Here is a 17,814-nt window from a genome sequence, read left to right as displayed (position 1 = left end):
ATATTCTGAACAAGGGAGGGCTGACTACTAAATTTTTTTATGAGCCAAAGATCTAGAAATTAGACTTTGAGGTATCTTTATTCTATGTTGCATATGCATGTATGTCAGTGGGATTTGCAACTGACTGGAGGTTATGTGAATTTTAAACAAAAAAGAAGTGACCAACAGCAAAGCAATAAGATTAAAAAAAGTCCAGGTAAAATACTGGATTTTCTACAAAAAGCAATTATTTTGCTTTTTTGCCTCAAAGATGGGCGTTTCTGGCAGTGTACCTTTCCTTTTTGCACTTTGGACACTCACTAGAATGTGAAGTCTTTTCTTCCCTGAGTATTGTATAATGAAAGAGTCCTGATTTTCGGTCTGCTGGTTTGCACAGAGCTTTTTATTTAATGATTTGATTTAATATCCACTATTAGTATGTTAGGAAAAAAATGTGCATGTCTGGAAATAGAAAAGGTCTCTCATAAAGTACAAAACCAATAGAGTATATCTGTCATTTTGGAAATGTGTATCACTTCCTAATCTAGCCAGGCATTTGTACCTAATTAAGAGGAATAGCATTTAACGTGGCTTAATAAAAAGCATCTGTGTCTAAACCTTGTATTCTGTGTCAGTTTCATCCCGCCTAAATTCTGGTATGTTTGTTCTAAAAACTCATTGGTCATAATTGTTGCTTAATATTTATATGGCAGCTTTTATAAGTATTACTTTGGACAAACTTATTTACTACTTAAGTAAATTATATAATTCAGTGAGATAAACTATCAGATTTGTCTCCTTTATCTCTCACACGGTAGTTCTCATTATACCCTGTGCTAGTAAAAACCTTTAGTTGTTGATTATTAGAATCTCAGTACACTCAGGAGTTCTGCTGTAATTTAAGGTGGTTGTTCAAAGAGGTTCTCTCATTTAGAATATTTCCATAGTACTCTCACCACATAATATAAATATGTATATTTTATACTCCAGATAAATATGTAAATACTTTTTTTCTTATTTCAGGTCAGTCAAGGATTTTGACAGATTTTTTTTTCATCTGCAGCATCTATTTCAATACTTCTCTCTTTAAATATTTTATGTAAGGAGAACCCACACAAATTCATGTAACAATTAGATTGGCTTCTGATTTGTTACTTTAGAGAGTTCTTCAGACAGTTTCTCCTCAATTTTTTTTTAATGTCCTACTATGTACTTAGATCACATTTTTGTAGAAAACTATAAAAAGCTAGAAGAGTTTTAAAACCATGCTGGGCACTGCAATTATTTTTTAATTATGAGAACCAGAATGTTCATAATGCTGATTTGTAAGTCACAAGCCAAGTGAAATCAAAATGCCATAAGCTAACCACTAAAAAGTTTTTAAGTCATCATGGTCTGGTGCACTGTCTGGAAGTTTAGCTATGTTTTTGCAGCGTATTACAATTGGTTGGATCTGCTGTTCTGCTGCATATAAAACTGCAGAAGCTAGGCCTGTTAGAAAATCTTCATCTGAAGGGAAAGTTTTAGAGGGTATGCAAAGCATATTGCTAACTGTTATCCGCAGTACGTGAAGCTGGGGGTATGTACAACACCCGTCATGCTGTCAGCTGGAATCACACTGAATCAGTGTTGAAACTTTGTCATATTTGTCAAATATGTATTATTTTGAAACTTGTGATTTGTGCTCTTAGTCAGTGCTCTTTGCTGTTGATTACAAAGATGTAACAGCAAACAGAAAACATTTTTCCCTGTTTGTGACCTGACATTTGCCAAAGTGCCCCATGCTGAAACTTCTTTTCAGTATCTTTTTTTTTTCTTCCCAAGCCAGACATGTACCCAGACACAAAAGCCTCTGTGTATAGCAAGCTGTTTTAAATATTGTGACTCGACGATGTGCTGTCCTTTCTCTGCTTGAGCCGAGGATCTCTGCTCAGTGTCTGTGGATTACCAAGTCCCTTCTTTATTGTACCTCTTGTCAGCCATTCCTATTCATTTAACCTTTCATTAGTGTCTGTGCAGCTTCGCTGTCTGGAAAGGCAAGGAGAAACCTAAAGGCCTACTGTCACAGTTATTAGATTTCTCGGTTACATCCCAGCAACCATAAAGGAGAAAGAGTCAACACTATTGTCATGCATGCTGCTATCCTGGGGTGCAACTCTTCTGGGCATGTCAAGGACATGTGCCACATGTTGATAATGCATCCCAGGGATAAATGCACAACATGGGGGATAAACCAAGGCTGGCACTAATGAGCTTTGTAGGAGTTATTGCAAAGACAAACAGTTGTGAAGGAATTTTGCTTAAAACAGCAGAGAGATGGACTTTCATTAAGGGTTGCTAAGGCTTGCTTGTGAGGTGCTTGTCAATCATGTTAGTTTCATTTAAGTGCCATTTACAAGGGGAAAATGTTTTCTATGACTTAGAAATGTATTACTTTTCACTTTTTGTCCAGCTTAAGTGTACATGAAATAGTCCTCAAAATACACTTTATAGTTTCTGTTTACTCATTTTTGGATCCAAATCTGGAAATCCTTCAAATTGCTTGAAAAAAACCCCAAACTCCAACAACCAAGTATGAATTACAATGCATTTTGAAATATTCCTATTAGTAAAACTTCCAATTCACTCTTGATTTTGTAAAAGTCATTCCTTTTCTGAAGCATAAATTTGGCTGAAAATATCTAGATTCATCTAAGTGGTTTATTCTACACTTACTACCCAAGGAACCAAAATTATTAGTTGTGACACTGCTTCCTCATTCTTCAGAGGTACATCCTCCATTTAATCCAGTGCATACATTTTACTTCTGAAGTTCCTTGAAATCCATCTGACCTAGACTGTTAACCAAATCCAGCAGAACTCTGAGCTCTCCATTTTTAACAATAATAAAAAAATACATACTTATTCCTGACCTCTGTATAGTTGACCTTTTGGAATGCATTTTAGTTATATTTTTATCAGTAGTATAACAATATGATACATAAATTCATATGAATTTCTTAAGGAGTTTTTGGTGAAAACCTCACACGTTTATAGTTAAATCATAATTTAATAATTCCTCTTAGCTCTACGTAAAGCATAAGGGTCTCATGTTGATCCCATTCATTCAGCAAGGTTGAAAGTGGGAGTAAAGCCATTGAAATCAGTGAAATTAAAGTTTTATGAAATTGTTGAATAGTCACCTCCTTTGAACTTTCCATATGACACGCTAAGAGGATTTTAAAGATTATAAATCTATTGGGCTACAGAAAAATTCTTACAACTTCCTTCTTTCAGATGAACTGTTTAGATTGACATCACCAGAATGTGTGAGTGGTCATCATTTATTAATAGAAATTTTGTGCTTTTTGGTTCTTGTTTACATTTCTGATATTAAAGAAGTGAAGCGTGGCTGCGCTTTTTGCTTTAATTCATAACATAGAATCCAAAGTGACCAGGAGTATAGCAGGTGGTTGTAGTAAACAAGTTTGTCCAAAGAAAAATGTGTTTAAGAGAAAATTCAGCAAAAGTAAGCTTTTTATCTTTCTTGTTCAAACAATGGCAATGTTTCTAACATTGATACTGAATTCCACTTACCTCAAAATAAAAGAGAAGCTGTTGTATTTTTTGATTTGAATTAGACAAATATTTAAAGGAACAAAATCTTCAGACATGAGCTGGAAGAAGTGCCCTTAGTTTAAAACATAGTTTCATTACTGGACTGATATTAGCTTTGATGAGTCCAAAACTTACTACATGGTTTCCAAATCAAAGATGAAAGAGCCAGTTAGGAATCAAATAAATTTTTGTATTGAAATGTAGCATTTGACATTTAGAAATATGTGCTTAGCATGATGAACCACTTCTCTTTACTGCAAGTACCTGGTGATTTTTTGCAATAAAATTAGTTTGAGTTTGAATTGAGATACAATGAATTTCAGGTAAATTAATTTGGAACTCCTGATTAGTGCCATTTTTTAGCTAAGGGAAATATTTTTGTGAAAGTGCTTTTCCCCTCTTATTGTGAAGACATGTCAATTTTCATTGCTAAGTAATTACTTTTGTAGTTGTTTTGATAAACTCTTCCTGATCTAACTCCATTGGCTTTGTTGTGGCATTCTTCCAGTTTTATTAAAGAAAAGTTTTGTTACTCCTCTCACTGTGAAGTTATGGGTATGTTCCTGGTAATAGCAAATGGGCATATACCCCATCTGTATATTTGAACACTCAGTAATTTAGAGTCTACAATACAGTTGGGCGGTGCTTTTATATTGTTCTGATGCCAATTATATGCTTCTAAAAGTCCACTGATAATACTTAACTTTCCAGAATGTGATTCTGTACAGAATCCTGGAGAGCATTATGGACAATGTTTTGCTGTTCTGGTAAAGATGTTAAGAATTAGAAAAAAATAGGAAATACTGCATGAGTAATAGTGACAACATGATTTTCTTCTGTGCCTTGCCATGACTGTATTCAGTTAGCAGCTGTAGTTTGAGCTGGCTTTTGAAGATACCTTGTTTCTGATGTCCCATAAAATATGCCTGATCAAAATAAATGACACTACAAGCCAGTTTGCTAAGTGATTATGTAAACAATGTGAAGAGACTGAGTAGTTTACGCTTTTCAGCACATAAACTGGCATTTTTTCCTCACACTTTAATGCAAATATTAAAAAGCAATGTGTGAAATTGCGTATGTTATGTAACTAAAGGCTTCTAAGTGAATTTACATGTAAGCTGATATAATTCACATGGTAAGACAGCAAGGAAGTTAAGTAGGAATAGGAAGCAATAGCAGATCAGTGATGTGTGATTTAAAGGTTTCTATTCCTTTACTGAAACTGTGCTCTTTTTTAACTTTTGTCTTTGGACTGTAAGTTACAATCTTCTCTATTTCCTCTAATCCACATATAACTTGACTAGTTTGCATATCAGTGGTGAATGCCATTTATCAGCTGGTATATTTAAAGGATTTGTGATATCAAATGATTCTTCATAAACAAGAAATTCTTCAGCTCCTGAACAGACACTTTTGGAATGGTGTTGTCAGTATAACAGTAGCAGGGATGAGAGTGACCTACTTGATTCTTCATGGTTTGGCTTGGGGGGTCAGGAAATGGCAAAAAGCTGTTCACCATCTTTGACTGATCACCTTTGTGAATACTCCAGTACTAATCTTTTAAAAACAGGAGGTGAAGAGGCTCTGTGATGCTGGTGATACCTGAGAAGGAGGTGGGTGAGGCTGATAGTACAGTGTTGGAAGAACTTGAAAAGGCTTCTATCTCTAGTCACCCTAGCCAGCATGGCAAGAGACTTGGCTCTTTCCAATTCTGCACAACTTTCCTGTTCTCTCATGTTATTTGTATGTGGAATTTCATAGTCCTTTTCCTATTAAATAGTTCACAGGTGTGAGCAGTGGTGAGATGAGTTTTGTGTGACTTCTGTGCAGCATTTTGAAGTCTCCAGGCTCTATAAAGGATTTGTAAGTGTATTAGGTAAACCTGTGGGAACATAAAGGCAGTTACCGTCTTCCCACTGTCAAACATGGAGAGTCAAAAAAATTACACTTATGCAACTGTTGCCAGACCCATGAAGCATTTAATCACAGAAGATCAAACAGTTGCAAAGAGAAACTTGCTGAGAGGTGAAGTCAAGATGACTGATTTTGTCCTCACTTTAACAGATTTGAGCCTCAAGGATGTGAGGTACACAACTATTTACCTTCAGACTTCAGTTTTAAATGCAGTCAGTTTTCAGGATTGTTTTTGCTCATGTGGTGATAAATTTATAACAAAGAAATACAAATTTAGCCTTGTAACAAGCAAAATCATAAAATGGTTTGGGTTGGAAGGGACCCTAAAGATCATCTGGTTCCAACCCCCCACTATGGGCAGAGACACCTTTCACTGTACTAGATTGCTCAAAATCCCATTCAAACAGCCTGGAACATTTACAGGGTTGGAAGATTCACTATTTGCCTAGACACCCTGTTCCAGTGCCTCACCACGCTTACAGTAAAGAATTTCTCCCTAATACCTGATCTAAATTGACTTTCAGTTTAAAGCCATCCCCCCTATGTTCCTTGGTTAAACGTCTCTCTTCATCGTCCTTGTAGGCTCCCATCAGGTACTGGAAGGCTGCCATTAGGTCACCCCAAAACTGCCTCTTCCCCATGCTGAATAGTCCCAATTCTGTCAGCCTTGTCTCATATGAGAATTGCTTCATCCCTGTAATGAACTTGGTGCCCCCCTCTGGACTTTCTCAAACAGGGCAGTGTCCTTCCTGTGTTGGTGACCCCAGAGCTGGATGCAGCACTCCAGGTGGGGTCTCACCAGAGCAGAGAAGAGGGGCAGAATCACCTCTCTCAACCTGCTGGCCACACTGCTTTTGATGCATCCCAGGACACAATTGGCTTTCTGGGCTACAGGCACATATTGACAGGTCATGTCCAGCCTTTCATTCATCCAAGTCCCCCAAGTTACTCACTGCAAGGCTTCTCTCTACCCTTAATTCCTCAGCCTGTATTGATACCGGTGGTTGCACCAGCCCAGGTGCAACACCTTACACCTGACGTTGTTGAACCTTATGAGATTCCCATGGACCCACTTCTCAAGCTTGTCCAGGTCCTTCTGGGTGGCATCCTGTTCTTCCGATGTGTTAGTCTCACCACTGACCTTGGTATCATCTGCAAACTTGCTGAAAGTGTACTCTGTCCTCTTGTCTGTGCCATTGATGAAGAAGATCACTGGTCCCGATACGGACCTATGAGGGACACGACTTGTCACTGATGTCCAGCTGGACATAGGTCACTAGGTCACTACCGACCATCCAAGCAGTTCTGATTCTTGAGTAAAAGTAAGGCACAAATCAATTCTAAAAGGTGGCTGTGAAAATTAGTGTGATGCTGAGAGGGAAACCAAATATTTTACCTCTATTTAATTGTACGAATGCATTTTACAAAATAGTGGTTTCTGTTAGGATTTTGCATTTCTGATTTTATCTTTGTTGTTCTTCAGCTCTCCTATCTCTACTGTATATTATAAAATCTCTTTCTCAACATTCTCATACAATACATTAAGTTTCTTCTGAGCTACTGAATTATCTTGTTCTGTGATTTGAGTGTGTTCCCATAAACATTTCTTAAACCAAAGCCAGTATTGTGAATCTGTGTTCTATAACTATTACAGTAATGATAATGAGACCTGCTACCAACCTCTGATATCTCTCTAGTTCTGTGAAGGTCCAGCTCTTGTGGAAATTTTCTCTGGAAAAGCGGTGTAGAATGGGATTTGTAGAAGAATCCCTTTAAATTTTCCAAAATTAGGGATCACCTCTCCTTTAAGAAGTCTGATGACTTCCATTTATGATGGCAGTATTGCATAAAAAGCACAACATTATGCCTTTTGTCATACACTGTAAAAGAAGAGTGACCAAAAATGGTCTGGCATTTCACTGGATTGCAAAAGAGAATCTTCACTTCTTTTATCTTGGGTTCCATTGCTGTTATTAAAGTACATTGAAGTATATTGTGATTATATTATGATGGGAAGGTTTTCATAATGTGCATGATTAGTTAGTTATGTTGTAGAAAGTATCTCTGTACCTCTGTGAAAAACCAACAGGACTGTGAAGATTTTAGGAACCTGCTGTTCCCTAGTAAGATAGCCTTGAGAAAATAAGTGTTTATAACTGAGGCTACACATAAAATAATGGGCAATAATAGGTATTGACAAAATGTGGTGCCACAGTGGGAAAAGGCACATGCCTATGTAAAGGTTAGTGGAAGCTCAGCTGAAATTAAGGAATGCTACTTAGCAGATAACTTCTTTTACTACCATCCGTGTAATTGCAGTTTTGTCATCACTGTAATAGGTATCTGAATTGTTGAGTCCCATGCAAACAAGCACAGATATTCTGTAACTCAGTTTCAGGCAAGGTAGAAAGAAGGTAGTGCCTCTGAGGTATTAGATAGTCTCAGTGGAAGTACTGGGTGTTTTATTAGATGTTTTGTGCTGTACTTGTTGCTGGCCTTTGGTACTTAAAAATCTCTGTTATCTCACATATTTAAATTTCATCCCAAGGTGTCAGGAAAATGTTTTACAAACTTGAATAATAGGTTTAAGCCAGATAGCATTTTAGTACCTTACTTAAACAGTAACATGGAATATATGTGACATTTTGGGATGGAGTGAACAAACTTCATTTGCAGTTCATTTAGAGTGAGTTGATGGAACAGATCCTCCTTCATCAAACCAGTCAGTACCATATCTCACATTGACTTGAAATAAACTTTTACCTTTCTAAGTTCCTGGTTCTTGTGCACATACCTACCGAAGGCTGTTACTGCAAGATAACCTTCAGGAGGAATTGAAAACTTGTCAGCTGATTTGTACCATCCTGATCCTATGTAGTTTACTTCACTTTCAGTCTTGGTAACTACATAACATGTGCTGCAAGCTGACTTACACACTGTGAGTCTGTATGCTGATCACCTGATGGTTCATTCTTTGTGTAGTTGTTTTCTCATTGGTGTTTTGCCCTTGGCTTTCACAAGCTTCATGTCCAGTTGTAATTACCAGAGCTGCAAAATGGTAGGGTCGTGGTATTAACACTTCACTCTGAAGGGATCATGGGAACTCAAATCATGGTTTATGTTCAAGAGGCTTTTTTAATGTCATGTTAAAGACAAACACTCCTTGAATAGTATTTGGGTCACCATGATAGTTATCCAAAACCTCATAGAACTGAGGAAAAAACATTGTCTGGAAAAGAAGTCCAATCATCCTTCTAGTGTAAAAACTGAAAGTGGGGGGTGGGCAGTTTTGTTATAAGTGATAGTTGCAAAGTTAAAACGCCCACAGCTGAATACATATCTGTAAAAGTATAGTCTGCATAATGTTACCATCTGTAGCATGTACTCATATGCTAATTGTAAAGGAAGAAATTGTGGGCAATAATGTTTACTGTAGTATAGTGTAATGTTTGGAAAATACAAGATTCTCTTAAATAGAGCAAAATTTATGGATAAACTTCATAGTCACAGAATACTGTGTTGGAAAGGACCTCAAGGATCATCTGATTAAGCCTTTCTTAGCAAAAACTTGGTCTGATTGTTCAGTGCCATGCTCTATATTATTGTTTTTCTCAGGTGGATTGTAACTCTGGAGTGCACTGAATTGTACTCTCTTCATATTTATTCATGCTAGCATTCTGCTATTACTTAACTTACAGCACTTGAAATGCACCAGTGCCTTTTGCATGCAGGATCAACGTCCACAAAGTATGCAAGATGAAGTCTTTCTCTTGAGATGATACTGGTTTTCAAAAAGTATTGTTTGGTTTGTAAGACTGAGAAAAGTGTAGTTGCTGAGGCAGGCACCATTTTGACAAGAGTAACACAGATTCATACTTTTGGGGTGTATCCAGATGCTGTACCCAGATTCTTCCCCAAGATTAGATGAGTTTTCTTCTTGCTGTATCCATGAACTGAACTAATGCTGAATGTGGCCCACCAGCTACTATGCAGGTTGTTAAGTAGAGTGCATTTGGGATGATGTTAAAGGTAATGGTTTTAACTGAGGAGGACTTACATGGTCTGATCACAAGTGCCATGTTAGCACTATTACCACAGTAGTAATCAATGAACACTTAACTCTTTCAGCTTCAGAAGGAATAGGCATCTGATGCTGTGTATTTCTCATGGGAAGCCTTGTCTTTGAAGATTTTATTTTTTGCCTCATACAAACGTAGTGTGACATCACAGGCACACTGTTTCCAGGCATTCGGCAAGAGCCATGCTTTTTGTTAAGTATCTGAACAGGAAATAAAAAGTTATTGTCAGATTTCGTTTAGATAGGCCATGATGTTTGCTGACAGAAGAAATATTTCTGCCAACAGTGCTACATCATCTCTCTAAGTAATGGTAGCTAAGTTGATGGAGGTAGCACTACTATATTCATTTTGGAAGGCAATGTACTTTTTTTGTTTGAAGTTTGTCTAAGAGTGTGAAATTAAAGATGTTATGCTATTAACCTTTGTAAGATAGGTACTGAAATTGAACTGTCTGGTTTGTTTGTGTGTCAGGAATATGTAAATTGTTTTCTAAACACTTCAAACCCTAAAAAATTGCTACTGTGTCTTATGCAAATATTAGCTTCATGAATTTCAGCCTGGAAACCCCCATCAATTATGATCATTTTAGCTTAAGGCATACTTTCCAAGATATTTATGTACTTTGAATTTCATTTACAGAGACAGTTTCAGTGCGTCCCGTTACAGAAACTACAGCCATGGGAATCCTGCTCCAAAAATGACACCTAAAGTACGGGTTTTTTTTAGGGATAGTGGCAGAGCAAGAAAACCCTTTTGAACATTTGAGGAACCTTATTTAAACTAGTCGAAGTCTGTTTATTTCTGTACAATGAGACAAAACATCCATAAGGTTAATCCATATGGACCATGGCTGTTATATCTCATTTGGTGTCTTGTTGGTTTCTTAAATGAAACCATTTAGAAACTGGATACCTAATTGAATGGCTCTGAGTTCACTTATTCTGAAGTTAGTCCTAACGGCCCTCCCAGGGACTGCTGGTTGAAAGCATGTTGATGATACATCTTTGATAGTAATGTCCTTTTTTCTTTTTCTTTTTCTTTTGGTTTTTTCTTTTAATGCCAAGATAAGTACTACTTGTATAATCCTTGCCTAATTTATTTTAGAATTGATAGAATTTGGTGTTTCATCTCAGATTTAAGATCCCATGCCCACAGTCATTAAAGAAATCTTCTTTGATTTATATAAATGTTTTGTCATAATGTAGTCTTTAGGGAAGAATTACACCCTTTCACTGAAAGAAAAGAAACCATTCAAAGGATTGAGTTTCTTTTTCTTAATTTGTAATAAAGCCCATTTTGGTGCTGCAGGGCAATATTTTTTCTCTCAATCTTATGAAAGGTGTTTCAGCTGAATATGGTCATACTTTTAAAAATCATTTTGTGTGAGAACTTTTTAAGTTACAGGGTGGTTTATATTTTTTTTCCTATAATACAGTATACCGTGCCTTTGAGCTTTCAATTTAAGTCTTCTGTCATATACTGCCAAAAAGTTTGTTCAGAGCTCTGTCTGTGTTGAAACATGTATGCCTGTCCCAGTGTCATAACTAATTATATACCTTGTATGCTTACTTCTAGTAATTGGAAAGTAGACCTACCGCAGGATAAGTTTTAGTATTAGATTGTATCTTAGGGACATGTTACAGAAATCAAGTTTCCACCAAGCAGCAACTTGAATTTGTAAACAGATATTACTATTTTAAGTGCATCATCTCATGCTTGTTTCTTGACATCTGTGTGTGTTTGTTGAAAACCTGGGAAGAGGGTGTTTTTGAACTGTACCTCTGCATACATAGTAATTATAACCTACCTTTTTCTAACCACAATGTATGAAGTGTCTGTTGTTTCCACTTCAGAGCAAGGCCTCTTGGCTTTCTACAAATTTTGTTGGTGGTTTGGAACTTCCCAAAAATGTGCGTAGTGCCTGACTAAGTTCTGCTTGACTGCAGTGCTGTTTTACAGTTCCTTACTTTAACAAAAGGGGGGAAAAATGGAGTGAGAGACTGGCATTCTTATGAGTAAAAAAGCATGGAAGTTAGAGAAGAAAGCAACACCCCTTTCATATTTGTAGCATCCTTTGCTTGTGTTTTGTGAGTGTGTATGTATACACACGTGTGTCTTTGTATATCTATAAATTTTCCTAGGTATATGCAGAAAGAAAGGAGTAGTTCTGTGGTTATAGGTAAAGTTTTACTTTTCATATGTACAGCTAGGCTAGCAAACAATGACTTATACACACCAGCATGTATAAAATATGTGCTCCTTGTCCATGCCTGCTAAAGACTTTGCCAGTCTTAAGTCTCAGAGCTTCATGTCTTGTTGCAATTAAAGTCTTAAGATTGAGCATTTAATGCTAACAATAGGTTGCAGCATTGTCAGGCTGTGTTTTGATTTTGATCTTTGTTGAATTATGAGAGCACATTTTTATGGGATTTGCATGGCTACTTGTTGTGTGTTAAAAACTGTTACTTTCATAGAGTATGTATCATGCTTTACTTAAACTAAAGCAGTAGCATTTGGATGTTTCAAAAATGGATATTTAATGTCTTTTTTTTCATAAACTTGAATAGTATTGAATGATTATAAAGATACCTTTGCAGAGAAACCAAATTTAAATTTTTTTTGATAAGGAAATAAGTAGTTTTCATTATGTGGAACTTCAGGTATTTTTTTATTTTCCAGTTAAAGGTTTCTTAGATAACTTACTGGTTATGTAACCTGTGTTATCTATTAGTTATGTGTCAAGAAAGCAGAATGATTTTGTCAAATAAGTTTGTTACTTTGTGGCATCTTCAAAATTAATGTTCATTAAATCACTTAGTTTGAAAGTTTTTGATGATAAAATGGATTTTTGAGGGTGTTTTTAAACAGTTCCAATGTCTTGTCAGGCAATTTTATCTTCCACTTTCTTCTCCACAGCTGGCATTTCTTAGGAGGGCTCAGGGAAGAAGACTGGGTCAGTCTGACCAGAGAAAGTATAATGCTGTCCTGCATTCCAGTTTTATATGGTTTCAGAACAGAGTTAATATTGCTTGCTAAGAAAGATTAGTGTGCTGTACAAAAGATCTTTCAGTGATTTTTAAACTTAGATTTCTTTTTCAAATATATGCAGATATCTAGTATACTATTCAGAAAAATAAAGGATTATTTACCAATATAAGAGAGCACACTTTCTATGCAGGATTTTGGCGGGTTTTTAAATATTTATCTTGTTTGAGCCTAAGCAGTTTTATTATCTTTCTTTCTTTTCTGTTTTTACAACTCTACTCACACATGCATTTGAAACATTTAAAAGGAAATTAAGCCAGCTATTCCAGTGTTGTGAAAATTGGAGACAGAGTTGTCTGAGAAACAGGAAGGGAAGAAGAGAAGCTGGGTATTTTCCTATATCACAGTCTGGGGAATTCGCCTTCTGTACCTATCATTCATTCTTCTCATAGGTAATTTTTTCGCCCTTTGTTTGCTGTAATGTAAGAAGACAGTTTTGACCCTATCCTTCAGTCACTTTGTTTGTCACTGTTTAAGCTTTCTTTCAAAAAGACGAGATATTTATGGTCTTCTTGGTCTTTTTCTCCATAAGCTTCTGAGTTTGAATTCTGTCTTTCCTCTAGAAACTGTTACAATGTTTTTAGAGCATTAGCAGTGAGGAACTGACATGAGGGTTTTCACTTACTAGTCACAGAAATGGTATCAATGAAGACAAAACTACAAGCAGCGGTGGTAGCAGAGGGCCATAGGTCCAAAGGGTCATTTAGATTCTTCATCGCTTCTGTTCATTCTGTGTTTGAGAAGCTTGTCATGCCACAAGAACTAAAATTCAAAGTACAAGCTCAAGATTTCTTAAAAATTATTGACTCTTACTGAAAGTGATTCCTCCTTGCTCACAAATCTGAGAGAGGTTTACAATTACAATTACAATTAGTGTATTTCAAGGTATCTGTATAGAGAATTAGAATGAAAGAATGAGACAATGAGTAGCCATATTGACAGAGTAAATATCATTTGACAATAACAGAAACCATTGTGTCAGTAAACTAATTGCTAGTTGACAGAAATATAAAACTGTTACACTGTCTAACATAAGTAGAGAAATTCTGCCTGGAATAAAAATTACTGTTCTTCCATGTAAAATAACACGTGGCAAGAAAAATTTTGGCCAGTGGTTGGTGTTGTCTGTAATGTGTAGCTGAACATGAATACCAGAAGGATTTTGTCATTGTTCATGTGGCAGACTGCTATCACTATTAGGCTATTCAAATGTTTAAATTCTAAAAGCAAAGAGGTGATAATATCCATTATTGCAATAATGAAAAGAAGTTTTCCCTTCTTTTAGCTACTTCAGTGATAACTGAATTACTTCAGTAAGCACTGCAGTAATTGTCATTTCTTCCACTGCAGTAATTGTCATTTCTACCTTTTCTTAGGGGAGAGTAAGGCAAGATCCTCTACAGAAAAAGCCCTCCTCAGTTTAATTTGCACAAATGTGGTCTTATTTTGAGGTAAGCATGTGTAAGCAATAGAGAAATGGATTCAGCTAGGAGTAATGGGGTTGACTTTTGAGTTGTGGAGATATTCCTTGACTTAGTTTTGGAGCTAAGAGCTAGATAAACCAAAGGATGTTTTGCTGTACTGCTCTTATGAATATGGTACAAACAAAAATAAAGATGTGTTTTACTAGTAGTTATTCAGTCTGTTGCTGGTTTCTCTCTGTTATCCATTGTCTCAGTTTTAAGCTTCTGAACAACTTTTGATATACAGAGAAAATGTCCATGTTTGCATCTGTTTTGAAAATAACTTGTAGTGCTTTACACTCTACTTCCCTCACTGACACAATTTTTAAAGTATGTTTATTAGTTTTTTTGATGTGTTACAACACATACAAAAAGTAGTGAAACATCCTGTATGATGACATCTTACTTAAAATTGTGCATTTACTGTGTATAAATGAGACCATATAGTCTCTACTTCTAATGTACATGAAAAAAACAAAACCACAAAAAATCCTCAAAACTGGACGGAAAGACTCAAAAACCTGTGTATATGGCAGTGCTGTTGTCTTATGGTAGTACGCAGTGTATTATTGAGTTATGCCTCTTGGGAAGCCAGAGAGCATTTTTAAGCTTCACAAAGTTGAATGACTTTTGTTGTGCAAAAATTGCTAAAAACAAAATCCCATCAAAAGAGACCCCCAGCATCTGGTTTTCATCTGCGCTGATTGTATCAAGAGGAAACAATCACATGTAGATGAAGAGCTGTATGCAGCGTGAGTTAGGTCCCTAGCGTGTTTGCAAGGGTTGAAAGAACCACTATCTAGGACTTGGAGGAACACTTGTCTGACACACTGACTGAATGTAACGGTTCTAGTTTTCTAGCATCCCAGTTATATTGCACTCATTATTCAAGAGCTTTGTTGAAGCTAAAAGGACAGATTTTCATCCAGAATCATACACAATGAAGTTATGCTTTTGTAAATGTGCTGTATATTATTCCATTCATATCACTACCATCAGTACCTAATCAGTGTCTCTCAAGGGGTGAGTGTGAGTCTGATCTTCTCCATTAATACGTGTTCCCCTTTCCCATTCTCAAAAATGCTTGCCAGACCTGTGATACACTAATAAAACTTCAGATGTGAAAACACTTGGACACATGATTAGTGCTGTCTGGGCTGGAAAGGAAGAATTCCAAAAACTTGATAGATGGTGGAATGAAGCCCTTTGCCTGTGTGAAATGAAGTCCGTGCCTAATTTGGAGATAACAAAACATCTGGCTGCATGAGTGATCAGACTTAGCTCTGAAGATCTGCAGAGGACTACAATATGTCTTATTCATATTTAGAATTTAGAGTGCCTGAATTCCAGCTGCATCCCCTGAGATCAGTAATGAGCTGTGAGAGACAGATGAGCAAACTTCAGGTGTCTGTAAGCAAGAGGCAGCAGAAACAAACCAAATTAGTGACATGGAACATCTAATGCATCTATCTCAAATGAAAAAGTGCTTTTTTGAAGTGTTGATATTTATATCAGTGGGAAATGAACCATAGTAAATTCAACAGGTGCAGGCAGGAGCAAGTGTCTTCACTGGTTTGAATAGAAGAATAGAGTTCCAATCAGAATGAATTAGAAAAGAGTCCAACAACTTAAATAGTCCAACAGTCCTTAACATTGCCCCTAAATCAATATAAAATACTGTAAAACACACTTTTGTGACAGATTTTGTGTCAGCGCATTGATATGAATAGAGATTTCTCTCCCAGACGTCAACAGAGATTTGTATCTGTCCATAAAGCTTTGCACGTCTTTCCATGTATGAGGTACCATCTTAGAACTTGCATGGGCTTCTCGTGCATTATGATCCTGTGTTTTCAGTAATGCCTGATCTCTACATGTCCACTTTTTCTCAGATGTCAGATGAGTATTACTTTTTGAATTGTGTGCCATTGAACAAAGTAGCACACAGACTTATCAGACCAGCTTCCTGGTTGGTCTAATTGACTTTGTAAGAATGCAAACTTTTACTAGCTGTGATTTCTAATGTTTCCTTAAACAGATGGAGTCTTAGTATAGGAGCATTTTTGTTCTCTTGAGCCCCTCTGCATGCCCAAGTGCTTTTTCTGAACTCTTAATTTAAATAGGTGTTTAATTTGAAGTGTGACTTCTCTCACTACATTGCCCTAACTAAAGTTTGAATTAATCCATCTTCATGATTGTTTTGAATAGTAAATGCATGTGTGCCAAAACTGAAGAGAAAAAAAAAAGTAGGTTTCCTGCAAAACGTTTGTTCACAGCAACTGAAATTCTTCCCAGCATTCTAAACATTACCTGAAAATTATCTTCCATTAGGTGAAAATCCTTAGAAAAATTGATTTTGAATAATAAGCCTAAGTTTTGTTAAGAGGGTGATAGAGCGTTCATCAAAACATGACATAAAGTAAAGTAGCAGTATGGGACTGGAAGTCCACACTTAAAAGTTACTCAGAAACTTTCGTTCACATTAATGGTATTTCACTAATTGAATGACTTTTACATTGCTCATTACAGGTAGAAATGATTGGCAGTTATGACTGTGCAAGATATTGAGAAGTGCTTAGTCAGAATAATGCAGTGTAGATAGATGAATTCTGTGAATTGTTTACGAAGGACTTAATAACCCAATTGCAAACTGATACCTCACACTTCCCTTGTCCTTTGTTCAGTCCATGAGATGGTTATTACAATTGTTGATTTGATGAGTTAACATTGGCTAAGGGCCAAACTGCCACCCAGCTACTCTCTTGCTTCCTAATTTCTGACTTCTCCACTCTCCACAAGCAGTGCAGGGGGACGGGTAATGGGAGGTTATGGTCCGTCCATAACACCTTTCTACTGCTCCTTCCTCCCCACAGTTTCCCATTGTTCCAGGATGGATACTTTACTATAAACTGCAAACCTTTGGGAAAAAGCATCTCCAGTCTGGCCTATCCATAAGCCACAGTTCCTTTGGGGATTATCCACCTATTCTGGTCTGGGGTCCTCCACAGCTTGTTAGTGTTGTCATCTGTTCCAGCATGGTTCCCTTGAGCTGCCAGGGGATCTGGCACCTGGAGCAAGTCTTCACCTCCTTCTCTGACCTTGGAGTTTGCGCTGCTTTTTCGAAGACTTTTTGCCTTCTTGCTCTCCCTCTTCAGTGAGTTTTGCCCACTCTTAAATAACTTGTCCCTGAAGCAGCACCATCCTGGCTGTGGGGCTCAGCTGTGTTCTGCATTGGGTCTGTTGGATAGGGCAGCCCCTGGCTTCTTCTCAGAGAGGCCACCCTGCAGCTTGCCTGTTGCCAACTCCTTGACACCTGCATCGGCACAGCTGAATAAATCAATGTGACAGTACTTTGCTTCTGATTAAGATTTTTAAAGTTTTTACTTTTGCATTATGCTTACTTTTGCGATTGAGGATTTATGAATTTTTAATGGTTTTTGGTGGTGGTGTATATGAGTTTTTTGAGGATTTCTTGCTTAAGTTCTGTGTCATTTGTGAACTTACATGATTTACAGATTGGTTGTCCACACCAATGAACATGCAGAGAATCTAAATTTGTCCCCAGAAATCATGTATGTTTTTGCTGTGTTACTGTTTTGATACTGGAATATGTTCAGAGCCAGGCATGTGTGTAAGCAATAAGGTTTATGGAGGTATGGTTTTCAATGATACATGTACTCACTTAGGATTTGGTTCATTTCAGTCATTGGAATAGACACTCCAGGTGTAAGCAT

At 36.8% G+C, this 17,814-nt stretch overlaps 1 protein-coding gene across 4 annotated transcripts in view; it reads left to right on the top strand.

The window, feature by feature from the left end:
- The window catches only part of BNC2 (basonuclin zinc finger protein 2), a 330,641-nt gene that overhangs the window by 4,451 nt on the left and 308,376 nt on the right, over positions 1 to 17,814 (top strand). For 3 of the 4 annotated variants that reach the window (XM_071580801.1, XM_071580802.1, XM_071580799.1), the window contains exon 1: positions 13,993 to 14,068. The exons of the other annotated variant lie outside the window; for it this stretch is intronic. In XM_071580801.1, the coding sequence (XP_071436902.1) occupies positions 14,051 to 14,068 (18 nt within the window). In that variant the 5' untranslated portion in view covers positions 13,993 to 14,050. Of the gene's footprint in view, positions 1 to 13,992; positions 14,069 to 17,814 lie in introns of those variants that run through there. 4 annotated transcript variants of the gene reach the window in all.

Source organism: Pithys albifrons, chromosome Z, assembly GCF_047495875.1.
Source record: "Pithys albifrons albifrons isolate INPA30051 chromosome Z, PitAlb_v1, whole genome shotgun sequence".
NCBI lineage: Eukaryota > Metazoa > Chordata > Aves > Passeriformes > Thamnophilidae > Pithys > Pithys albifrons.
The sequence above is the reverse complement of the archived record's forward strand: the minus strand, read 5'-3'. Positions and strand labels throughout refer to the sequence as shown.